General features: G+C 43.0%; 1 protein-coding gene across 5 annotated transcripts in view; it reads right to left on the bottom strand.

Moving 5' to 3' along the window:
- Window positions 1-7,316: 7,316 nt before the first annotated feature.
- Window positions 7,317-27,498, bottom strand: part of LOC105891291 (coiled-coil domain-containing protein 178) — a 36,110-nt gene continuing 15,928 nt past the window's right edge. For all 5 annotated transcript variants that reach the window (XM_042703708.1, XM_012817454.3, XM_031562939.2 and 2 more), the window contains 6 exons: window positions 25,106-25,219; window positions 24,722-24,867; window positions 23,884-24,043; window positions 17,370-17,519; window positions 13,270-13,404; window positions 7,317-7,546 (listed from right to left, as the gene is read on the bottom strand). In XM_042703708.1, coding sequence (XP_042559642.1) covers window positions 7,394-7,546; window positions 13,270-13,404; window positions 17,370-17,519; window positions 23,884-24,043; window positions 24,722-24,867; window positions 25,106-25,219 — 858 coding nt within the window. In that variant the 3' untranslated portion in view covers window positions 7,317-7,393. The remainder of the gene's footprint in view (window positions 7,547-13,269; window positions 13,405-17,369; window positions 17,520-23,883; window positions 24,044-24,721; window positions 24,868-25,105; window positions 25,220-27,498) is intronic.

Here is a 27,498-nt window from a genome sequence, read left to right as displayed (position 1 = left end):
GACTGCGAGTCGAGGACTTCTGACACATGGCATCTCCAGATACACCATGTGAGTTGAATCAGCCACATGGGGGCATATAGGGAGGGCGTGACGAGCGATACACTGGACACTGACAGAAATCTCCACAAGCGTTTAGAACACGAAGGCAGATGTGTGAAGATTTGACTAGGTTTACAATTACTGAGTGTACAGAGGAATGGATGTTCTGTGTCGTTAAATTTATGAGAAAAACTTCACAATGTGTTGCATCAAATATGTTGTGGGGGATCCTACTTGCTTTTCAGTCCAAATCAAACACAGGAAACACCACCACACTCCACTTTTATCTTGTTGGAGGCTTAATATTGTCCATTTCATTATTGATAGATGAAGTGAATGAATGCATTTTCCATTTTGAACCTAAACTCGCTGGTTTGCCCATAAGTATGAATAGAATTATTCCTACAGCATTAAAGACACTTAGACCATAAAGCAACAAAGACAGTTTCGTCATTGTTTTAGTCCTTCATACTTTTTAAATGCACCAACGACTAAAGGACAACAGAATATACATGTTAAACAGAATAGTATGCTTGGTAGACTTCTGCGTTCACCAGATATCATGTAACGGTGGCACATACCGTAGTGTCTTTTTAACAGCTGCAATTTGTGCTTTCCAATCACCGAGTTGATTTCTGCTCATTATACTCTAGATTCACACCGGTAAGTGAGCAAAGTTTGGATTGATTGACTCTAATTAACTAAAAATTGTTCCAAGCCATGGATTTATTATCAGGCTAGCTAGACACAAATGTCAAAGACTTTCACAAATTATTATCCTGTTAAGATAAATGTCTTTGAAATCAAAAGAGTGTGGAAACAAGGGGAACATGTATTATTTTATGATGAATTTGTTACCTGCTGCCTTTTGTGGCATATTGGACACTTTGTTTTAATATGTTTACGTGAGCGTGAACATGGAACAGAGCCTGTCTGACATGTGCACTATGGTAGAATTCACCTCAATGTTTAGCAGTACAGTATAGCTCAACTCGATGGGACTGTAAAAAGGACTGCAAGACATCGGAACCGCATATATTTTGGGACTGTCCAAAGTTATCAGAATACTGGCAAAACATACAAAGGGAAATAAAAACATGTTTATCTATAGATATTTTAGGGATATTGCCCGATAACTGCCTGAAAGAAAAAAGCCAAACTACATTTCTGAGCCTTTCTTCTAATAGCAAATAAAGTAATAACAGCCTCCAGGCTGAAGCCACAGCCCCCCACAATAACCCAATGGAGGGATAGAACTCAAGATCTGTACAGGATGGAATACTTGACTGCACTATGACAACTGAAAACAGAGGTATTCCTAAACAACTGGTCCCCCATCGCTTTACATTTCCTTTTGATATGATATGCAGAATGCTTTTTTCCCCCTTTTCTCCTTGACTTTCCTTTTAAGCAATGGACATTTGCAAGCCATTTTGTTTTTCTTTCAGAATACTGTCTTAATGTAATATCATGTGTGACGTATTGTGCTTATGGACAATGTTTTGTGCGTTACTCAATTCTGATATGCCTGGCTCCTGATGTCTGGGGCCCAAGACATCCATAGACTGTTAACCCCACTAGCCTAAGACCTGTACCCTTGGCACTTAATTCCATGTTAAAAATGATTGGTTGTGATATACTGTATTTGATAAAAGGAAATAAGAAGTTAAAAGAAAAAGACTGCAAGACATCGTCTCAAGTTAAGAGTTCACTATACACCTTTTCACTCTTTTCAGTACTCACACACTCTGAGTACTATCTGAAGCCGCCAGTATGTATGTATATATATATATATATATTTATATATATGCATTATACTCTATACACACACACACACATAGTTTAATTGCGACCAAACCTTGAATTTAGCTTGGCTAGTCTCCTTGTCACTTCATAGTAATTAAGCTGTGATGATGGAATTGGCAGGAGCTGTGTGACAGGCTGGCATTCAGGAAACATTCCAAATAATTCACACCTTTAAAGTTAACCTGCAGTGTTAACACAGAATCAAAACCACTTAATTTCTTAATATCTCAATATCAATTTTAGAATTTCTGACCAAGAAAAAAAAACATGTTGCCGCAAAAGCATCTTTGAATTTCATGAGGGAGAACTGTTTTCAGAGACATTATTATCCAGAGCTAGTGAGTGATAGAGAGAACAGGACATAAAAGACATGAACGCACGGGAATGCCCACATGTAGTGTCTGCTGATTTTAACCACAGGCACATCTTGTTTGACTGTACCTTTTTATAAAAACTCCAACAAATATCCACTCTTACCATGAATCCTCTCTAAAACATGAGCATGATTAGCCAGCTCGCGCTGCACAGAGTAGATCTGGAAAACCTGGACCAGCTTCCCCTGTATCTTTTTCATACTGTGGGATTTGATGCATGTTTCCTGTGAGATTTAATGACAGCCAAGTCACCGGTTTGGTATCATTTATTCTGAGGATTGATTGGAGGCAGGAGAGGCAGATGAATGAGATTGGGAAGTGTTTTAATTTAAAATATTGCTGCACAACCTGTAAAAGATAGCAGTCAGACATTCCATCCTTCAAAACGCCTTCTATGACCAGATACAGGGAGGGCAGAAGAGAGACTCCATTATCCCCCCACTGAAAAATAACACAGTAATGATGCATGCAGCAACGCAGAGGGGAGATGATAACCACAGTTTATTCGATAACCGTTGTGGCACGTTCAGCAACTTGTAATTGACTTCTTTTGCTGCAAAACATTTTTTCGGTGAGACATCCTAATTCTTGTAACATGTAACATTAACACCTAACAGAGTTCTCATTTTACATCAGGAAACATTTCAATTTGTTTCAAATGGACTACTATGTCCACTCTCCATTAAGAACATGCAATTTAACCTTGAAAACCTGGTCCGACATGGTAGTATTTTCAGACTTAGAGTACACAATGTAAAAATAACCCAGACTAACAACAGACAGGATAGGTTTCTGTAGGATCTTCATTATTCAGGGGCTCTATGGCTGTGCTTGTATGATGTTTAAAGAGTCCTTCTCAAACTCATGGACCCTGCAAATTCAAGATGTAGCTTTTTTTTTTGTTCCTTCTTCAAGGACCTCTATGGGATTTCTCGTCTGTCTTCTGTTGTCACTAGAGACGTTTATACAAGCATACAGAGGCGAGGAACTGTTGTCTGGAGTTCCTCTATACCAGGATTCTAACAGTGTCTCTGTAGCAATGGCCCCAGTTGGAGTTCACAGTAAGAGGTATGTTTAGAGAGATGTGGTGTGATTAGTGGTTATTCACAGATAAACCACTGTGTCATAGTTTTTCCTAAGAAAAAGTAACTAAAAAACAGAAGGTCATCATTTACATATCTGTGTGTATTCTGACCTTTGCTCCTAGATGAAAGCCAAAGCTGAAAAAGGTCACTAGTTTAGTCTGGTCAGGCTCAAGGGACTATGGTCAGCATTTATTTAGGACTGGCTTTACCTCATCAACCTGTCCCCAATTGAACACAAGATTTATAGTAATCGGGCAAAAGAACATGATTTAAGCAATAGCAGGTGTTTTAATAATGTTATAGCCACCAATCTCTGGGTAATGAAAATCATTTCAAGCGTTTATTCATTCAATACTAGATGTATTAGATACCACCATTATGGTTACACTCAAGAAGACCATTCATGACACCACCATCAAGACAATAAGCCCCACACCACTGCCACTATGGTCCTATACAATAAAGTTAACATTCGGAAATATTGTGGTACCACTCAGGTGTACTGCAGTATACACTATCTTAATCTTTTAATATATTGCTGCAACTTTTAGACATACTAAAGGATACTGCAAAATATTGTACCTAATGCATACTGTAGCATATAGTAGTACCTTGTAATACTTATTTAAATTATTAATAATTATTTAAACGACTATAAAATATTTTAGGCATCCCGTAGTCCCGTAGTTGATTGCATATTATTGATAGACTACAGGTATGATTTGAAAACTATGATGCACTGCCCGTTAATTTAACATCAACAACAACAACAACAAGTTTTACTGTAGACACATAGGAATATGCCAAGCTATACAAATTCCTAACATTGGTTGTTGCTAGTAATCTATTAAGATCAATGTATTTCGTCAAAAGTGCTTGTTCAAAGTGACTTTGTCACAAAATACCATTTCATAATCAGTATACCGTAACATGTTATATTTTCATATGCGGTACTCAAAGTAGTAATTACAAGTGTTTTACCTTAAAAGCCCATGTCATTATTCCTTCCTTGATCCCCCCTTAACAGTCACAGTGCAGATGGCAAAGTTGCCATTAGTGCTATCAGTATTATTAGCTCTCCTGTCTGGCAGGGGCTTGCAAAGTCTCCTAATTGCACACTGCAGGTGAATCTGGATACACATAACCTGGCACACATACAACACAATCACAAGGAGATGATGAGTAGAGAGAGGTACAAACGCTCTCTTAATGACCATAGCATAGCAACAATCTCATTGACCAGTTCTCGGGGCCCTTGCGGTCCGACTGGAGGTCGGAGGCAGCCCTGGCCACCATTAGAAGCCAGCGGGGGCAGATGCAGAAGGATTCTCCTCACAGGCTGACTGGCAGCAGCCATGCAGCACTACTCTCTGACTGACTGACTGCTCTCATCGCACAGGCTGCTGCCGTGTGTGGCCAGGCCTGCCAGAGAACCGTGTGGGCTTAGTCTGAAGGAGAGACAGGGTATATATATACTATGGTCATACTATATATATATAGTATATATAGATATGAATGGTGTTCTTAAATGTAATCATATATATATACGGTATATATATATATACATACAACACTAAGTTAAGAGTCTTAACATCGCAACATGCGCCTACATGCTACAGTCTGATTCAGTCAGAGTAAGATCACTGGTTTCAGGGAGGAGTTCCTTAATTACTGTAATTGACTGTTGTCACTCAGTGCTAACTGCTTCATGAGTGAAGCTTGCCATTGCTCCTTTAAATGCTCTGTCTGGATTGAGTGAAGTTTACCATTGCTCCTTTAAATGCTCTGTCTGGATTGAGTGAAGCTTACCATTGCTCCTTTAAATGCTCTGTCTGGATTGAGTGAAGCTTACCATTGCTCCTTCAAATGCTCTGTCTGGATTGCAGGAAGACTATTTGGGGTCATTAATCCACATATTAACAAGTTGACAAGTAGAGTATTTCCTCTTATGAACAATCAAAAACAAATACTTTAGAAAGACTATATTGAGAAGACAGGACTCAAAGTAGAAACTCAGTGCACCAAAAGTGAACACACCTGGGATCACTGACACAAGAGATAGAAAACGTTGAAAAGCCTGAGGACTTGAAGAAACTGACCGTGAGCTTTGAAATAGATGGAAAAGGATACTGGATTAGTGACCAAAACTAAAACTGAGGTATAGAATGAGCCATCGCACCACTAATCAGAGCTGCAGTGGCCGGCCTCCTTAAATGACGCCATGGACATGGATTGATATTACGAGCACATTCTTTGGTCAGATGAGACCAAGATCCTTTTGTTTGGCTCAGATGGGGTCCAGCATGTTTGACGTGTACCTGACCAGAACTACCACTGTGACTGCATAGTCCCGACAGTGAAACAGACGAGGGAGTGTGATGATATGGGGCTGCATGAGTGCCAAAAGGTGTTGGTGTGGTATCATTTATAGATGGCCCCATGAATGCCTGTGGATATACTAAAATACTGGCTGACAAGATGGCTCCCAGTCTCCAGAAGCTGGTCAAAAGAGGAATAATTCCAGCATGAAAATGATCCAAAGCACACTGCCAAAATCACGCAAAGAAGAAAAGTGAAAACTATGACCTGGCCAAATATGTCGCCTGACTTGAATCCAACAGAACACCTCTGGGGTATTTTGAAGAGAAGGCTAGAGCAGCACAACCCCTCCAGCAAAGATCAGCTGAAAAATTGTCTCTGAAGAATGGCAGAACATCTCTCCAAAAATGTGTGCAATACTGGTATCCTCCCTGCCGAGGAGAATTGAGTGTCATCAAAAATAAAGGTGGACATCCTAAGTACTGAATGAAAGACTAGATTCTCAGTAGTGAAAGATCTGCTATATTTTGTTGCACTGAGGGGCCGCTAGTTGTAATACGGTAAATCTGAACTGTTTTATTTAATTTTACATAAGCGCAAATGCCCTACTGTCCAACTTAGAGGTGATGTAATTACTGTCAGGTACTCACTTCTATAGTATACTTTAAATGCTATGAGTGACAATTTGAGTATACCTGCATACTGTACATGTGTTCAGTCTATCAGCATATGTGACACAGCATCTCTCTCATGTTTTCATTACATAGGGAGTGGCGTATCGGTGAAATACAAAGTTTATTATGATTGACACCTCATGTTATGGATACCGTGACAACACCAGGGCCCCTACCAAGGAAACATAGGACTGGAAACTTTGGCTCAGGTTGCCAAAGCTGAACTCACAAAGGGCTTAACTGCCTCTGCATTGAAATCAAACGCCAGAAACTCATTCCTTAAATGAATTTTTTTTTTTTTCGTCTTTGTGTGATACCTTGCAAATTGAAAGTTTGTGTATTTCCTAAGGGGGCTCTTTAGAAAGCCAGTGGATACTGTGAACACAACATCCTTTCATGCACACTATTTACCCCTGGATTGCTTCAGGCTAATGTCTCAATAATTTTCACTCCTTTTTCTCAGGTCCTTCCCACAAAGGACTTGACTAATGATCCATGGACAAAATGAAGCATTTAAATTTATTCATTAATCATTCATCTCCAGCTCATTGAAAATGCTAAACTTCCACAAAATTAAGATTGAATATTGAAAAGTGATTGAGGGAGACAGCTCTCGGAGGAGACGAGAGAACCGGGCATAAACAAAAGCGGCAAGAGGAGAGAGTGGTGTGCTCCCGGGGTGTTGGACAGACAGGCAGCTAGTAGTACATTTAGGGTTACGGAGGTACACTAACTGCTAGTTGAGGTCACCAAGCTTTAGCAGGTGTAATTAGATCTCGAGATGTGGAGGAGCGTAGAATTTCTGTCAACATGGCCTGTAATTATTCTCTTTTCCAATTAATGGTGACATAGATTAATTATCTGATGAGGCAAAGCCAATTGCAATCATTCACCCAGCTAAAATTAGATCATTCCTGACAGCAGCATGAAAGTCACCTGTTTCATTGTTATGGATTTGCTGCTGGTTAGAGAGGTGGGGAAGTGGGGGAAGGTAGGGTGGGGGGTGTGGGGGTGGGGTGTGGTGGGGGGGCAGGGGGTGTGTGTGTGTGGAGTGAGTCGTGCTGGAGTGAGTTGTCTGGCACAGGTGAGGTTCCAATTACAACGCTATCTGAACTGCAGGCATCTCGCCGCTCAATCCGCTGGCGTCCGGGTTGGACTGTTTGTTTGCGCCGTCGCCGGTGGTAGTTGAGTCATCTGTCAGTGAGAGCAGGAAAGCCGAGAGGCGTTGAATTGCCTTTGACAACTCCTCCTGTTCAAATAAAAGGGGGGCAAATGGAATCAATGGGAGAGGGCTAATTAAGAAAAGCAGAGCTGGTGTTGCTGTTGAGAGAGAGAGAGAGAGGGAGAGAGAGAGAGAGAGAGGGAGAGAGGGAGAGAGAGAGGGAGAGAGAGAGAGGGAGAGAGAGAGAGAGAGGGAGAGAGAGAGAGAGAGAGAGAGGGAGAGAGAGAGAGGGAGAGAGAGAGGGAGAGAGAGAGAGAGCAAGCTGCGGCACAGACACACAAAGAGCGACACTGATATTCTGCTTTCATGACAAACCCACTCAGATGGTGCAGTGAGGTGTAGTCTGCAGCCTTTTTATTGTGTGAGGAGACAGAAAGAGAGAGAGAGAGAAAGAGAGGGAGAGAAAGAGAGAGGGAGGGAGGGAGAGAAAGAGAATGAACAAGAGAAAGGGACACACAAACACTCCTGGTGAACTGTGCGAGCAGGTTCAGTGCCCACTCTTGTTTTTAAAAAACCTCAGCAACCAGTTTTTCTATTAAACTGCCGTGCACTGTCAACCAGCTTGGGGATCTGACCAGCCCAGCCATGCAGAAACTCTCTGACTAACAATTATATCAGAAACAAGATCTTGGATTACGGCCCCACGGGACCAGCGCAGTGGGCGTCTCTTCCAATTATTACCGGCCATTCACAACTCTCCACTCTGCGCTCTCTGTTGTTAGTGAGTGTCAAATATTGGTCTCCCTGGTGTACACTTGCATAACAGGCAGGGAAAAAGTGAAGTGCCAGATTTGGCAGCCGTGGCGTGGCGTGGCGTGGCGTGGCGTGGCATGGCACGACGCACCCTCAACTCGACAACCTCAGCTGTTCACCAGAGTTAACTTCATCTCAACAGCCTCCTCCCCACACCTGACAATCTTCCAGAGCACGGGGAGCAGATTCTGTGGAAGAGCGTTCTAATGTGTGGTGTGTGTGAGTGTGTCATAATGGTGCATCTCACTGGGGGGAGGGGGGATGCTGATGGGGGCTGAGTGCACATCATGCTTTCCTAGGAAGGCCTCTGAGAAGGGAACGCCAGCGCCTCGGCAAACAAAACTCATAGGATGCCTTTACTACTGAAGGAGGCGCAGGCTCAACACCACTCCGTTCACTCATGGAGGTACGGGCTCAACACCACTCCCTTTACTGATGGAGGTGCAGGCTCAACACCACTCCCTTTACTGATGGAGGAGGTGCAGGCTCAACACCACTCCCTTTACTGATGGAGGAGGTGCAGGCTCAACGCCACTGATGGAGGAGGTGCAGGATCAACACCAAGTTTACTGATGGAGGAGGAGCAGGCGGCACAGGCTCAACGCCACTCCGTTTACTGATGGAGGAGGTGCAGGCTCAACACCACTCCCTTTACTGATAAAGGAGGAGGCTCAACACCACTCCCTTTACTACTGAAGGAGGCGCAGGCTCAACACCACTCCCTTTACTGATGGAGGAGGTGCAGGCTCAACGCCACTCCGTTTACTGATGGAGGAGGTACGGGCTCAACGCCACTCCGTTTACTGATGGAGGTGCAGGCTCAACACCACTCCCTTTACTGATGGAGGAGGTGCAGGCTCAATGCCACTCCCTTTACTACTGAAGGAGGAGCAGGCTCAACACCACTCCCTTTACTGATGGAGGAGGTACGGGCTCAACGCCACTCCGTTTACTGATGGCGGAGATGGAGGAGGTGCAGGCTCAACACCACTCCCTTTACTGATGGACGAGATGGAGGAGGTGCAGGCTCAACGCCACTCCCTTTACTGATAAAGGAGGAGGCTCAACGCCACTGATAAAGGAGGAGGCTCAACACCACTCCCTTTACTGATGGAGGAGGTGCAGGCTCAACACCACTGATGGAGGAGGAGCAGGCTCAACACCACTGATGGAGGAGGTGCAGGCTCAACGCCACTCCGTGCAGTAACTGATACCGTGGATTACGACTCGCTTTTAGGGCTGTGCAAAGAGTGATTGACGTCTCACAAAAGCGTTTTAATCTCTTACATGTTTTATCTTGCCATGTGTTGACCATGTGAATGATGGCACTGCGTGTGTGGCTACCTGCCACTATAACCGCAGGTGAAAGGCACTACATAGAAAAGAGCTCTAGTGGTGACAAAAACAACACAGCACAGTACAGGGTTGAAATATGTCAACCTACATGAAGATCTCATACAAATTAATAAATGTTGCAAGACTTTCATACATTCAGTCAATAAAGATGTCATCTATGACATTACTGTAGACAAGCTAGCACTCAAAATGTGTCAAAATAAAAAGTCCCATTAGACACAAAATAAAAGCCGTTTTTGTAACACAGTAAAAGACCGTTGTTCAAATACTAAACAATATGGGGAACAATATATCCCAATTGTTTTAAATCTGTATAGAATCTGTTGTAAGAAGTCTTGAAGTTGTCTTGGTGCTGCTCCAGAATTATTGGCCACTTTGCAAAAGATGATTGAAAGGGCTTATAAAAAATTCACTTCATCACTTATTAATCTTAATATTATATTTAAAATAGAAAACTAATCTTACCTTTATTTGAGGAGTTTAGTCTGAGAATAAAGCAACCATTAGTGAAAAATAATATGATCTCATCTCAGCATGAGCTCATGCATTTTTAACTAATGTTACATTTTTAAGTGTTTAAGACATTTTAAACAGTAATCAATGATTTTCTGTTACACTAGGGTATACAAATGAGGTGACACAGGGCCCAAATCCCTCAGTCATCCATCATGGGAAAGATTCAAGATCATTCCACTGCTGTCAGGCAAAAGTGTGTTGACTTGCACAAGTCATGGAATGAATACAAGAAGATAGCCGCTCGACTTAAAATGCCCATATGGACAGTTAGGGCAACCATTAAGAAGTTTAAAAAATTCAAAGCTATCATAAAACAACCTGGAAGAGGATGCAAGGTTATTTGGTCTGCTAACACAGTGAAGAGGATGGTCAGAGAAGTAAAAAATCTCCAAAGACCACAGTTTCAGAGGGCGCATCATGGGGTCACTGTGTCTCCAAAGACCACCGTTTCAGAGTTTGGTAGCATCATGGGGTCACCATGTCTCCAAATCCACCATGATACGTCACCTCCACACTAATAAATTGTCTGGAAGGTAGGCCAGAAAGAAGCCTTTCCTATCTTTTCATCACAGGCAAAAGTGCTTGGACTGGAAGTTTAACTGGGACAGGGTGCTATGACTCCAAACGCTCAAGGTGGGTTTGGCATAGATATAAAGATGGCTTCAGAGAATAGCCCCTAACACCAAGTGTTAAATATAGTGTAGGATCTACGATGTGAGGCTGTTTCTCCTCCAGCAGCCCTGGTAGTATTGTTCACATACTGTACATGGCATTATGTGTGAGTGTGTAGTGTGTCTACTAATGTCTCTATACTGTTGATGTGTATAAGCACGTTTGTGTGTGTGTGTGTCATGAGTGCAGGTGTGTTGGTCTGTGAGGGCGCTTATTCCCAAATGTGTATGTCTTTGTGTGTGTGTGTGTGGAGTATCTGAGTATGAGTGTGTGTGTGTGTGTGTGTGTCACTGTATGTACTGTAGCTGTGAGTGTGTATTTGAGTGTGTGTGTGTGTCAGTAAGTGAGAGTGTGTGTGTGTGTGCGTCAGTAAGTGAGTGTGTGTGTGTGTGTGTGTCAGTAAGTGTGTGTGTGTGTGTGTGTGTGTCAGTAAGTGTGTGTGTGTGTGTGTCAGTAAGTGTGTGTGTGTGTGTGTGTGTGTGTGTGTGTGTGAGAGTGTGTGTGGGTGTGCTGCCCTGAGAGGATCTCTGACGGCACTGCTGCCTGCATGTCCTTCACACTCGGCGGATCTCTGAGAACTCCTCGCCTTCATGCTCCAGTCGCCCGCCTGACTCCGGCACAAGCTTGCTCTGACTACAGCACCAAAACAAGAGCGCCCACTCTGCAACGGCTCAGGGTGCGGCGGCGGCCAATTACTCCACAGCTCTAATGCTACACTAATGTCTAATGCCACACAGCAAAATGGCTTCTGTTAAAACACTGTTTTGTGTTGGGCTGTACTCACATTAACAAAATTAAAGAAAGAACATGATTGACATTAAAGAAAAAAATAAAGAAAAATTATAATAAAAAAATTATAATCTAGGATGCTCATCCTGACTGACGAGGAAGACAGAATTTAAAAAAATAAAAAATACAGGGACACACACTTCCCTTGTGAAGTAAAGGTGGCAGACATGTTTAATAGTTTAGTGGCCAGAGTAGAGAACTGTACGAAGGACCTACCTCTGCCTCAGTCTGCCCTACACTTCATTCAGTCAAGTTTAAATGCAAGAGTGGATGGCACCGATGTTAACAAACCACTGGATTTAAATCGCTCACTAATCACTGAAAGTGCAGGTACTATTACACTGGTAACACTGTTTTCTTTGTGTTCCTACGATAAGGTTAATGTCCTGTGTCAGGATTAGCATGAGGTGTCCTGAAATCAATTCATATTCTAATACGTTTCAGTTCAGAATGAAGAAAACAGTGTGAATTGACATGTGTGGAAACTGATCTCTTGGACTGTAACACATATCATATTAACACATATTATATTAACAATATAAAATAAAGTGTGTGTTAGCCACTTTCTCAAATGGAGCTGGCATGGTGGATAACAACAGGCTGGAGTTCTTTGTGCTCTCCTGTTGAGTGGCTGCGGTGCCACAGGACGTGCTGTGCGAACATGAGCGCGTGAGTGTAGCCCCTGACGCTAGGCTACATATGCTACGCTAGCCACAGGACGTGCTGTGCGAACATGTACGCGCGAGCAGAGCCCCTGACGCTAGGCTACATATGCTACACTAGCCACCTGCTGAGCTGGTTCCGGCGGACAGCTCTCATCATAAAGATTCATCACTATCAGTGCGTCCGCTTCGACCTTATCTCAAGTCTCCGTTCCTACCAGCTCCTAACTCAGAAGGAGAGGACTCCCAGCTCTTGTGGCGCTGCAGTCAGTGTAGGCATATGCCTGCATGTGCTGTAAGGTCATACCTGTGCATTTGTAACAAAGTCACCATCAATAAACACGAGCAGGACATTCTCAGAGTCATGTCTTAAACATGATATATGTGCAAATTCTAGGAGATTTCTGCTCCATTGTGCACTCTAGGGTGATGATAAATGATGAGTTAACCACTAATCTGATCACCACTCAAAGATGACCTTACAGAGATCTAAAGTAAAGACTGATGCAAGATTTAGCAGGCCATCCAATATGTCTCCCATGCCCCACTGCAAATCTCCCTCACACAAAGGGTGCTCTTGCTCCGTGCACTGGGGGAAAGAAATGTTAGGTTTCCCATACTGATATGCAGCCCTCATATACGTCCGCTGGCGCAGAGACCAGTGCATTAGTGAACTCCCACCACACACATCATTAATTTCCTCATTCACCGCTGTGAACAGCTAAGGAAGGTGTCTATAACGGCGGGGTGGTAGCAACAAAGCAACCCATGTCGTTTGCCAATACCTATAACATGGGGGCCTTTCTAAAGCGTGTCCATTACATCTAGTGGTATAGTGTTTATGTGTGGGGGTGTAATGCAAATCAGGCAAACCCATGACGGTGCAGTGCAGAGAATTGCCTGTGTGGATGTACCTGTGTGTGATTGCTAGTGTTCCCTGCAAGAAACCAAAAAACACACAAATAAAAGTATCGGTGCAGCACTATTCCACAGATACACTACCTGCACGGTTGTTATTTTCTGGTTGTTGGCATTAGAGAGGCTCTGGAAATAGGCCAGTTCAGCTTGACTGTGGAGGCTGCGGTGGTTGAAGTATTTCACCATGGCTTTGTGCATCCTCTTCTGCAACAAAGAAAGCTGGGGGGAGGTAAGAGAGAGAGAGAGAGAGCGAGAGAGAGAGAGAGGGAGAGAGAAAGGAGGAAGGGAGTGAGAGAGAAAGAGAGGAGAGAGAGAGAGAGGGGGAGAGAGAGAGAGAGAGGAGGAATTGGTAAGGCAGGAGAGGAAATTAATGGCAGTGTTCAAGAAGAATGATGGAGGGAAATAGAGAAAGCAGTCAATAGCCCATTCTGCAGTACACGGGCCTGACAGGAATTTCACAGTCTCTTGGTTTCTCTGCCCACCCATGTGCATTCATCAGAAACCAGTCACATCTGGCTGCCAGGATGGGGGGTTAATTTTCTCTAAATGCTTCAGCGGTTTTGTTCTAGCCGAGGCAAACTCTGTGACTGCAAAGCTGATGAGTAAAATATTTCTACTTCACCCAGTTTAACTTTATACCAATCCCCTCAAGACATATTTTACACATACACAAAGAAGTCATGAACCCCCCACCGAACGCAGAAATTATGCCGAGTCCATTGCAGAGACATGCTGCTGCTCTTCTTTATTATTTGAGCAGTTTTTTGAACGAATAAAGGGGAGCTGCTATACTGAGGGATGCCATTGCTGTGTCACCCCCATCTCTCCCTCTCTCTCTCTCTCTCTTCTTTTAAGCTTATCATTGCTTAGCAATGTGTTCTCCCGAGCATGAGAAAACTAAAGAGAATTAGCTCAGCCATCATCTGCTGAAGGGAGGAGAAAAAAGACAGGAATTTCGCTTATAGAACAAAGTGTTCCAGTGTCTGAAAAGCTTCCTGTTTTTGTTTATTTTCATGTTGATTGTGATGCTGAAAAGATTAACATTTTGAATTTTTTTTAAGGTAATATGGAACCTAAAACAGCCTTTTCCCCATATTGATTCTGCTCTAAACATTAAAAAAAAAAAAAGCCACAGAGTATAGTGAAGTATAGCTGATACAAAAACAACATGAAAGCCAACATGACACCCATCTTAAATAAACACTAGCAATAAACAACAGCATAAAAAACGGGAGGACTAGACAGTGTAACTTTGAGCCAAACCAGCCCACTTGTGTAGCCCTTTTACCACAGCAGATAGATTAGATGTCCTAAAATGTTTGATTAGGGGGACATATTCTTTGGTTGAGCGCCCAAATTGGATGCACTGGTGTCAGCCGCGGGATGCGGGCTGTAGGGTGCCGTGGGGAGAGGACACTGAGGATTACTGCCAGCAAGGGCCGAGAAGTTCACCACACAACATACTGCCAAGGTTAACTTGATAAACTTCTTGTGAATTTCTTTAAATGTGTACAATGTAATCATATAAAGGAAAACCGACTTTGTTTTAAAAGGAATCTATGTTTTGCAACAGGTCTGCTCATTTAAAGCATGGTGTATGTTTGTGAAGATGTTTTGGTGGATCATTTTTCACTGTGTCTTTGTGACCTTCAGCCTCCTATGGATACGGTGGCTGTGATGGACAACCAGTCACCCGCATCTCCTCAGACACATACACGACAACAGCATCTACTCAGACACACACACGACAACAGCATCTCCTCAGACACACACACGACAACAGCATCTCCTCAGGCACATACACGACAACAGCATCTACTCAGACACACACACGACAACAGCATCTCCTCAGGCACACACACGACAACAGCATCTACTCAGACACACACACGACAACAGCATCTCCTCAGACACACACACGACAACAGCATCTCCTCAGACACACAAACAACAACAGCATCTCCTCAGACACACACACGACAACAGCATCTCCTCAGACACATACACAACAACAGCATCTCCTCAGACACACACACGACAACAGCATCTCCTCACACACACACACGACAACAGCATCTCCTCAGACACATACACAACAACAGCATCTCCTCAGACACACACACAACAACAGCATCTCCTCAGACACAACAACAGCATCTCCTCAGACACACACACAACAACAGCATCTCCTCAGACACACACACAACAACAGCATCTCCTCAGACACACACACAACAACAGCATCTCCTCAGACACACACACGACAACAGCATCTACTCAGACACAACAACAGCACCTCCTCAGACACATACACGACAACAGCATCTCCTTAGACACACACACGACAACAGGCTGTGAATTGCATTGCTGGCATTTGCACACAGTTTGTGCTGTGGCCTACTGCTGCATGGGACGATGTGCAATAAACACGTCTTTGCTGAGGAGGCACCGCTTGTGTTTCCACATTAACGGAGTACTACGGAGTAGTTTGATGGACGGATGGATTCATCCACACCTCTCACCTGCCTCTTGACCACCAGAGAATCTGCACTCGCTTAAGAGCACGCTTATATTTACCCTAAAGAGTCCACCTGAAGAGCACGCTTATATCTACCCTAAAGAGTCCACCTGAAGAGCACGCTTATATCTACCCTAAAGAGTCCACCTTAAGAGCACGCTTATATCTACCCTAAAGAGTCCACCTTAAGAGCACGCTTATATCTACCCTAAAGAGTCCACCTGAAGAGCACGCTTATATTTACCCTAAAGAGTCCACCTTAAGAGCACAAGGGGAGCCAGGTGCTTTACAGCCTCCAATACAAACACCCCGGTTTTTATAACAATAACAACACAACAATATACATACAGTTATTTCATAACAATAACAATACAGATGTCTTACGCAACGATATAGGATATGGACAGAGAACCAACCAAACACCAGCAAGAGTCTACCAGAAGAAAAAACCCCGCTATAGATCTGCATAGACTGTCACATTTTATAATACCAACATTCCCTAGTATGCACATTTTTTTTCCAAAGAAGAAAAGAAAGAACACCAAGTCAGTGAAAAATAAACAACAAACTCTTAGAGCTGAATACTGAGTAAAAGAAAATCAGGCTTTGATCATGAGCGTGGCAAATCCCGTCCACAGGATTTCAGTTTTGCATGCATTTCTCACTTGATAACATTCATGTAGTTAGATGAGGACTCACAGAAGTATTAGTCTTTTTTTTCTGAGGAAGCAAACAATGTGTTTCACTCCTTGCAAAGGCAAGCGGGTACAAATAAAAGATTGCCATCTAATAGCAAAAACATGTACTAGTTCTGGTGTGCATTTTCTGATACGCCCACTGCATGAAAATGTTCCACATAAATCTTGCTCAGCTTAGCAATCAATCTTTTTTCCACCTTTGGCGCAAAATAAATAAATAAATAAATAAATAAAAAAATCCCCTAACTTCCACATTTTATAGTGTTCCAAAGTGATGGACATGCCTACTCTGTGCGGCCATCTGCAGCTCTCGTCTCCCTCATACTCCCCCTGGTGAAAAAAATCAAGATCCACCCTATATAGCCCTACATTAGAGCGTGGCTGTCGCACTCCTCCACTAAACTTATCTCATCAAGATTAGATTACTGCGGCGCCCTGCATGCTGGCTGCCCAACTAAAACCGGTCGCAAATTACAGTCCGTGCGGAGCGCAGCGGGTCGTGTCATCATGCATATACCTCCACCTCTCAGCCGTCACGTCCCTGTGACATCTGCTCCCTATCTGCTCAGCAGCCCCTTTCTTCTGAGACGGAATACTGATTTGTGAATAATTACACAATTGGTTGGTGTGTAAACACAAAAACACACACGCATATACACGCATAAACACGCACACGCACACACACACACACACACACACACACACACACACACACACACAAACACACACACACACACACACAAACCAGTTTAAGTGCAAAGACTGTAACCAACATGCAACCCCCATCAGCAGAGGTAAATAAAGCACATGCTACTGGTATGCTAAAATCTCAGATCTGACCCTGTAGACCACCCTGAATGACCCTACCACAGATTGCACCAGATTTTCTTCATTTGAGCGTATATGCTGTTGAGGACATCATGCAGTCATAAATTAGCTTAGTTTCACATGAATGGGTGTAAGTTTACCTGTTTACGTTCCTGGAATGACACTTCGGCCCGGTTCTTCTGGTCAAAAACACACACAGCCTCCCTCTTGGCGATCATCAGGTCTTTCTGCAAGTTGCGGTACTCGTGTGCTAACCTTGCATTCTCCTGTAGGGCCTCCCTTAGATCTGCCTACACACAGACAAGCAGGGACTGTGAGAACAAAGTTACTCAAAGACACAGCTGTAGACACCAGGCTGAACCCCTAAGACTGTGGCATCAGTGTGCTGCAGACTACCAGAGGCTCTGTGGAACAGATGCAAAGCTAGTCTTCCTCAACCACACACTTAAAGCCCAATAGACTACAACAGCCACCAAGGCCCTATGGATCTGTGCTGTAGTCCTGCACCTGTCTACCTGATCTGGCTTATGAACCAATCAGAAGGTCTTATTAGTGAAATAAAGTGTATTCGACAGTGCGACCTGGGGAAGGGGGAACGCTGCCTTGAGCCACTTCAAAGGCTGGTGCAGTCAGCAATAGTCTCCCCCATTTGACAAATTGCGGTGTGCATAATGACAGTATTTGGCTCATGAATATTCATGTACAGTCCAGTAGAATGTAGCTAATCACTGCACGCCAAACTATTTAAATGTCTAATTTATTACATTAGCACTCCCGTCTAAATCAACCCAGTATAACTTATGTGATATGTATGTATATGGGGCCTGGTTAATTCCCACTGAAATCCACATGGTATAGAACTGTATGCACTGCATATATTGAGAGTATGTTGTGGTGGAGAGGCTGGAGTGTGTGTAGATATTAGGGATGTGTTGAGAGAGACCCGGGTTGGCGTACGGGAGCTGGAGACTGTGAGACTGTGAGCAGGATATGGCCCAGTGTCCCAGTGAGAGGTAAAAGGGTTATGTGATTGAGTGCTGAAACACTGAAACACTGCTGGAGTATCTGGAAGAGTGGGGAGGTTTGGACATGTTTGGAACACGTTGGCTTAGGGTTCTGTGTTCAGCTGGATGGCGGGGATGCATCTTAAAAATAGAATCAAATACAAAAATCCCCTCAAGCTGTGAATGATTCAAATTGTAATTGGTGTAGGTGTGTGTGTTGTTAGCATTGTCAAGATGTAAAAACAGCAAATGTTTGAATGCATGGTTTACGTAAATGGTTCCTCTTTGAGAGGGGATATAGAGAACTGTTATGCATATATCTGCTGGCATGTGTACCTTTTAGCTTAAACCATTGACTGAGGGAAGGAGGTGGTGTGTATGATGTGCGTGACTGACAAAGAAAGTAAGAAAGTGAGTGTCTGTTTTTGTGTTTGTGTATGTGTATGTGTATGTGTATGTGTATGTGTATGTGTCTGTGTCTGTGTATGTGTATGTGTCTGTGTGTGTGTGTGTGTGTGTGTGTGTGTGTGTGTGTGTGTGTGTATGTGTATGTGTATGTGTGTGTGTGTGTGTGTGTATGTGTATGTGTATGTGTATGTGTATGTGTATGTGTATGTGTGTGTGTGTGTGTATGTGTATGTGTATGTGTCTGTGTCTGTGTCTGTGTCTGTGTATGTGTCTGTGTCTGTTTTTGTGTGTGTGTGTCTGTGTCTGTTTTGTCTGTGTCTGTGTTGTGTGTGTGTCTGTTCATATGTTTGTGTGTGTAGTCTGTGTTTGTTAAGTACAAATGTGTGTAAGTGTGTCTTGGTGCGCCCATACACTCTCAGCATGAACTGGGGCACAGGACACAGCCAGACATTAATAATAATATATTATTCAGGAGAGCATGCAAATACATTATAATAAATAACTGTCTGTTTTCTGCCTGCCCCTTCTCATCTCCAGACCATTTCCAAGCCATCCGCGCCGTGACTGAATATCTCAACTGTACCTGTAGAAATAATGAAGTGTGTCTCTGCAGTAAAACAGAACAGCACTAAACTGATGAGTTTAACCCAGCTGAAAGAACGGCTGTAAACATGACAAATGCCTGCTATTGATTTCAGCTTTAATTACTCCATGCAGCACTGATAAACCCCATCTGACGTGGTTGTGAAGTGGAAATGGAACAAATTACACTTCATTGCCCATAAGAAACTGATGGTGTCGGCAGTTTGCATTGTTTACTTTTATTCGCTCCGAACACACTGGCCCTGATCACATTAGGGGACACTAGGCGTCAGGAGACACGCCGGGCGATGGAGGTTACATCAAGACTCTGCGGGGACACGCCTGCCTGGCGTAAGGATGGTGGTCACCCAGAGATGGTGAATTTGGTGAATGGTGTCAACCAAGTGACCCTGGTGAATTATTAGCGATCAGTTGTTACCATTGAAGAGCAATGACTACAGAGAGTGATTTGTGCTATACTGCTTTCCTCATGAGATACGCTTAGACAGTGGCTCTGGATCACATGAGGGGAACAGTACTATGGTCCTGGGTGTGATCCTAATAACATACGCTTAGACAGTGGCTCTGGATCACATGAAGGGAACAGCACCATGGTCCCGGTTGTGATCCTGTAACAGTAAATAACGTACCTGTACATTGTTGCGTAGAAAACGGTCTGCTAGAGCAAACCGATATGAAAATAATAAGATGCCTAATAAAAATCATTTACAGAAAGAGGGGAATCATTGATGCGTCAGGTGCACATGTACAATAATGAGGTATCTCTGACAGTTCTGTTGACAGTGCTTTGCCATCATTAAGAATCCTGTCAAACTACCATAATAAAGCCAGCACCTGTCAATAGAGATGTATCTAATACGCCTGCTCGAGTGTGTGCAATTCCTGCACTAGTGTTAATTCCATCTACCATACACAGTCAAAAATGAGTGAGTAAAGGCAGGAGGACATCTTCTCATAAGCTTTATCAGACCTTATCTTCCTCTTTTAAAAATCTCTTGACCTTATTTTAAAGCTGAATTAATTGGACAAAGGCCAGACAGAACTTGACAGAACGTATTGGTAGAACATGCGAGTGGAAGTTGATTTGAAGACACTGAGTCAGGTTCTGTTCCCAGACAAGTGTGAGTGTGAGTGTGAGCGTGAGCATTAGATGATCACCCCTGCTTCAAGGTCTTTGTCTCTGAACATACAATCTGTTTTCATTAACTAGATACGTATATCCAAGCAGAGAGACAGCTTTGACTATTCATGTGACAGGATCTGGGAGGAGGAAACAGCTCAGGTGTGTGTCTCTACACAGGCTACACATTCACAGGGGGTTGGAATATGTCTCTCACAAGTACTGGAGGGAGAGGCCCATTTGCTAGTGATTAAAATGCTAATACCTGGGGACACTGGAGCTAAGGCACCCTAAGGAAAACACTGAAGCTTACTAAAGCTTAGAGGTTAAAGAGATGGTTAACCTGGTTACAGAAGAAATAGTTTCAGGACAGTGATATAGTGCTGGGCACCAGTGGTGGAAAGTGCATCTACTCAAATACTGTACTTCCACTTCCACTCCACTACATTTAGGAAATATTGTTCTACTCGGCTACATTTATTTGACAGCTTGGTTACTCGTCACTCTTAAGACACAACGGATAATATAAAAAGCTTTTCAATTACAACACAATGTTAAAGATCAAACCAGTTTTTTTCAACCTTTTTGGCTTCTGACGTCTTACAAAAAGCAGTGTTTAGGGGTGGTCCCATTTCAGATGTTAGTTAGTTAGTTAACAGCTTAACAAAATAGATAATTTTCCCTCTGAACTTCTCACATGATTTCAGTGAATGTTCAAATGATCCAATATCTCATAAAAAAAACAAAGTTCATCAAGTTCAATCATATTCCTGAATAGGGTATTTCAAGTGAAGTGTTACTTGGCAACAACACAAGTCAATTTGGATAAAAGGTGATCAACCCTGGTGGTCGCAACACAATAAATTAGGTCAATGCCTCACCTAATGTCTGGACATAATGCTGCTTGCTATATCCTACTTCATGCACACTGACTCCAGAATTCAATGACCAACCATTACAGTGGTTTGATGCAGAGAGGCAGCACGCTTTCCAGCAAGAAGCTCACACACAACACAGTCGGTTTCCCAAACACCGTCCGTCCTGTTGTTTTCCTTTCTTGATTAAGCTGCTTTTTGTCATTGCGGTTGTTGTTTCCTGCAGGAGAAGCTTCCAAAAGGCTCTCCGCATTGCTGACTTTTATCTGGCTAATGGCAGTCAGAGTCTATGAGGAAGACTTTTAATTCTCAAATTGTCTCGCGCCAACAACTTTTTTAGAATTGCTGCACCCGAGTGCATGGCGGATTAGGCTCCATTGCCTTTTCTTGTTTTGAACTAATGCATTCTTGATCACCGTTTAATGAAACTATATACCACATGGCGATTTCACATTAGATAAGCCATGTGAGACTCTCATCAGGCAGTAGGCTCAGGCTGGGGTGGCAATCCTGCCACTGAACCTCACAATAAAATGCCTTTCCCATTAAAATGGAGGGCGATAATTTCTAATGTGCATTTCATGCATTCACTACATATTATTATTTGTCTTATAGGGATGGGCAAAGGGCACTGTGAGAGTAAATATCTGTTTGTGGGTTCAATGGTACTGAGACAACAATGGAGATGTTTAGATTAACATAAAAATAACAGCAAATTGGTCAATAAACTGGCCAGCCTTAAAAAGCCATATCAGTGTTAAAAAGCATATTACTGTCTTAACTTATGAGTCTAAACTTTATTTTAGTTATACTAAGAAAAAGATGTTAAATTAATTATTGAGGACTTCAGACAGCAGCCAAACCTCTCACGGCCACATGCACGTACTCATACCCAACAACCTATCTTACGTTTTATAACAACAGTGTGCACTACAACCATCATACTGATACTTAAAAAACGTAACAACTACAACTATAACTACGTAACATCACTGTCATTATACTAACTATGGGATGCCACAGGCTATTCAGGGTTAGGGGTGGGAGGGTTGGTGGGGTAACCTCCATGGGAGTACGAACCCGGGTTTAGAGTACGGGTAGGAAATGGATACTAACCCAGATTAGGGTGAGGGAAGGGGTTAGGGGTGGGAGATCCCCCCAGGGTTACGAACCGGATTAGGGTAAGGGAATAAAATGGGTCACCCAAACATCTGGCAACAATAGTCTTCTTGACATGATCCAGGTTCATTCACATGTCCCCAAGTAGTCTGTGAGCACCTTGAGCCGTAACCACAGGCTCACACACGGCAAGCATCACAAATTCAATTGACCAGGCAAGAAGGTCTTATCAGTGGTATTGATAGCCTTAACAATGCATTCTCTGAGCTCTTCAACCTGTCCTCAGTCACTCAACATAGAATTGTACCAGCTGCTTAAACTTACTGATAGGTCCACTTCTATATTTGCTAGGTGTCACTTTCATCCTTGCCCATTTCAGATTGTCATTCGACTTGGCTAACATCTAGGTACATGGAGCAGTTGTTGTAAGCATCATCATTTCGTCCATATAAGTCCGGATGGGAGGTAACCGGGTTCCATCCTGCAGCCTCTCACCACCAACAACCCTTTTAGATGCCCTTATAATTACCCCCATTGCCATGGTGACAGCCAACAGTGAAATGGTGCATCCAGCCATGACACCAATCTCCAAATGCTGCCTGGATGTGGTGTAGTTACTTGTGTTGAAGCACAATGGAATATCCTCAAGATATGCTTTGACTAACGGCGTAATCTTCAGAGATCTGAAAGTAACTGAGTCCCTTCCACAACAGACTGTGGAACCGATCCAAAGGCATTCGCAAGGTCCAAAAATAACACCTTGAGGTCTCTGCCTTCTGTCCTTGCTGCCTGAATTTGATGCTAAATCATGCTACTCTGTTCCAAACATTCAGAAAAACCTGGGATTTCTGCTTTCTGCACAGAAATATCTATCAAGCTATTTGCCTTCAAATAGGATACCAACCTCCTTGCTACCACACTAAAGAAGATATTTCCTTCCACATTAAGAAGACTGATAAGTCAAAATTGGCCAATGGTCACAGTGTTCTCTTCCTTCGGAATGAAAATACCACCTGCTTGGTGCCACACACTTCACAAACTTAAACGGATCCAACCTGTCGACCTCAACCGACTGACTTGAGCTACTTCCTAACATATAGTAGAAGAGCCCCTTTCATCCAGGCATTTCCCCTTCCCTGGTGGATCCTCAAACCTTCCGTTTCCTTCCTCAATCCACATTTACAAACCTGAAGAGCTTTCCCCATACCCCCTGAACCAGCCATATCCTTGTACTACCTGGCTGTAGGTATTTGCCGCCTGGCTGTAGGCATTTGCCGCCGCTACAGGGTGCTAGCCCAAAGCAGCCCCAGTGGGGTATATTCCCTCTTGCTAGCTGTCTGTCTTTCCAAGCCATGTGGTCATTTGCCCTATTCACAGCGGTCACCAGGTGCTTCAGACAGGCCATTTAAATATTTAAATACATTAAAATGAATTAACTCCCCAACTGAATCCTTAAATATATACAAATAAAAATGAGCGGGAGAAAAGTTGTATATTGGCCGGTCATATAAAAACACAAACTGACCTTAATTTCAAGCATGGCAGTGTGTCTTTTCGGAAACAGGATTTCATGTGCCTCAGTCTTGTGTATTGTCCTTTCCTCGCAGTTGGTGATGTCGTGCTGTATGATCGTCATGATGTCAAGGGCCCTCTCGTGCTTATACTGAACGCCTTCACAGATACTCCTGCAGGTCAGGGGTCACGAGCACAGATGAACGCAACACAGGAACATAAAAAGTGAAACTATGAGTTCCTCCCCCCTCTGCCTGTTCCCATTGCCTCTTGCAACCTTAACTAATCTTGATTCAAAACCAAAGATATGGTGCCGACAAGCTTGACAAAAAAAAAGAAGAAGAAGAGGAAGGTGCCAGAATCTTTCAAGGCAAATGATGTGAGAGGATGCATGACTATCTCTCCCAAATGTGAGTAGCTCTCATAATTGGACTTCTGGGATTAAGAGTCTGGTGAGGTAATATCACCAGATAACCAGGGCCCTACGTGAGCAGGGACACAGACAGAGACCCTTCTGATAGGAGTACACAGATGGCAACAATTAAACATCAATTTATCCACTTAAAACTATCGCCATAAAAAGAGACACCCCAAATAGTTTTTTTTCCCAGCAGCACAATGAACTCCAATTTAAAGCTATGACACTGATCGGTGAAAGATCTTAACGGCATGGTTCATGATGCTGGGAGTGTATAACTGGAATCCAACGCAGGGTGACTCCAGGGAGTGTTCATTGATATCACCTTAAATAAAGCGCTGGGCAATAGTGCCACTCACAAGTAAAAAAACGTCTTGTGCTTCATATATTGCAGAAAAATATTTTGATTTAAAAAGTAAACAGAGCATCTTACTGTAACTCCTCAATGATGGTGGGCAGAGCTTTGGCGGTCTTCTCCATCTTGTCTGATTCTTCTCTGTATCCTTTAGATATTGATTGAAGCTCTCCAATCCTAGACTTTACATCCTCATATCTTCCAGAGACATTATTGAACAATTCCTGTCAATTCACACCACCAGTGTGATATTTCAGTCAGGGGTGAGTCAGATCATATTTATATTGTAGACTACTGAAAGAAAGATTCCATCATTTTAACTTCTAAGAAAACTTGCGGGTCGCCAGACAATATGTGACACCATATATAATCAGAGAAGCTGTCCATGGGTTTCAGTAGCTTGGTCTCCGTGATCATGAATATTGTGTGTGCTATTGGAAAACCAGAAAGGTCTCCTTTTACCTTCACTGCATTCACACTTTGGAGTTTAGCAGTGCGCTTCTCCTGTAGATCATTAGAGCAGTTCTGCTGTGCCGTCTGGACGTTTGACACTTCAATCTTCAGGTTCTCCGCTTGCTAAAATCAAGTGCTACAGACTTTCAGGTTTATGACAAACACATATTCAAGGGTTTAAAAATTCTTTTCAGACATAAAACCCACAAACTTAACATTCTATTCACATTTGTAAGTAACTCAACACTGATAATAATATTATCAATACATACAAATGTAGTATTGCAAGAATAGCAAAGTGTCATGTGAACACATTTACATCATTGTGTGTGTGTGTGTGCGGGAAATATAATCCCATTGGTCAGTGCTCTATTCCACTCACAGAGCTGTTTGTACTGTGCACCTTCCTGCCTCGCCATGACACCTTTGAGGTGGCACTCAAATAATGACCATCTGTTCCACGCTCATTTATGACAGTGGAGGGGCCTCTGATTAAAGCAGTGCAGTACTATAGCCCTCACCTCTGATTAAAACAGTGCAGTACTATAGCCCTCACCTCTGATTAAAACAGTGCAGTACTATAGCCCTCACCTCTGATTAAAACAGTGCAGTACTATAGCCCTCACCTCTGATTAAAACAGTGCAGTACTATAGCCCTCACCTCTGATTAAAACAGTGCAGTACTATAGCCCTCACCTCTGATTAAAACAGTGCAGTACTATAGCCCTCACCTCTGATTAAAACAGTGCAGTACTATAGCCCTCACCTCTGATTAAAACAGTGCAGTACTATAGCCCTCACCTCTGATTAAAACAGTCAGTACTATAGCCCTCACTCTGATTAAAACAGTGCAGTACTATAGCCCTCACCTCTGATTAAAACAGTGCAGTACTATAGCCCTCACCTCTGATTAAAACAGTGCAGTACTATAGCCCTCACCTCTGATTAAAACAGTGCAGTACTATAAACCCTCACCTCTGATTAAAACAGTGCAGTACTATAAACCCTCACCTCTGATTAAAACAGTGCAGTACTATAAACCCTCACCTCTGATTAAAACAGTGCAGTACTATAGCCCTCACCTCTGATTAAAACAGTACAGTAATATAAACCCTCACCTCTGATTAAAACAGTGCAGTACTATAGCCCTCACCTCTGATTAAAACAGTGCAGTACTATAGCCCTCACCTCTGATTAAAACAGTGCAGTACTATAGCCCTCACCTCTGATTAAAACAGTACAGTAATATAAACCCTCACCTCTGATTAAAACAGTGCAGTACTATAGCCCTCACCTCTGATTAAAACAGTACAGTAATATAAACCCTCACCTCTGATTAAAACAGTGCAGTACTATAGCCCTCACCTCTGATTAAAGCAGTGCAGTACTATAGCCCTCACCTCTGATTAAAGCAGTGCAGTACTATAGCCCTCACCTCTGATTAAAACAGTGCAGTACTATAGCCCTCACCTCTGATTAAAACAGTGCAGTACTATAGCCCTCACCTCTGATTAAAACAGTGCAGTACTATAGCCCTCACCTCTGATTAAAACAGTGCAGTACTATAGCCCTCTCCTCTGATTAAAACAGTGCAGTACTATAGCCCTCACCTCTGATTAAAACAGTGCAGTACTATAGCCCTCACCTCTGATTAAAACAGTGCAGTACTATAAACCCTCACCTCTGATTAAAACAGTGCAGTACTATAGCCCTCACCTCTGATTAAAACAGTGCAGTACTATAGCCCTCACCTCTGATTAAAACAGTGCAGTACTATAGCCATCACCTCTGATTAAAACAGTGCAGTACTATAAACCCTCACCTCTGATTAAAACAGTACAGTACTATAGCCCTCACCTCTGATTAAAACAGTGCAGTACTATAAACCCTCACCTCTGATTAAAACAGTGCAGTACTATAGCCCTCACCTCTGATTAAAACAGTGCAGTACTATAGCCCTCACCTCTGATTAAAACAGTGCGCAGTACATAGCCCTCACCTCTGATTAAAACAGTGCAGTACTATAGCCCTCACCTCTGATTAAAACAGTGCAGTACTATAGCCCTCACCTCTGATTAAAACAGTGCAGTACTATAGCCCTCACCTCTGATTCAAATAGTGCAGTACTATAGCCCTCACCTCTGATTAAAACAGTGCAGTACTATAGCCCTCACCTCTGATTAAAACAGTGCAGTACTATAGCCCTCACCTTGATTAAACAGTGCAGTACTATAGCCCTCACCTCTGATTAAAACAGTGCAGTACTATAGCCCTCACCTCTGATTAAAACAGTGCAGTACTATAGCCCTCACCTCTGATTAAAACAGTGCAGTACTATAGCCCTCACCTCTGATTAAAACAGTGCAGTACTATAGCCCTCACCTCTGATTAAAACAGTGCAG

The sequence above is a fragment of the Clupea harengus genome, chromosome 25 (assembly GCF_900700415.2).
Source record: "Clupea harengus chromosome 25, Ch_v2.0.2, whole genome shotgun sequence".
In the NCBI taxonomy this organism is placed as follows: Eukaryota; Metazoa; Chordata; class Actinopteri; order Clupeiformes; family Clupeidae; genus Clupea; species Clupea harengus.
The sequence above is the reverse complement of the archived record's forward strand: the minus strand, read 5'-3'. Positions and strand labels throughout refer to the sequence as shown.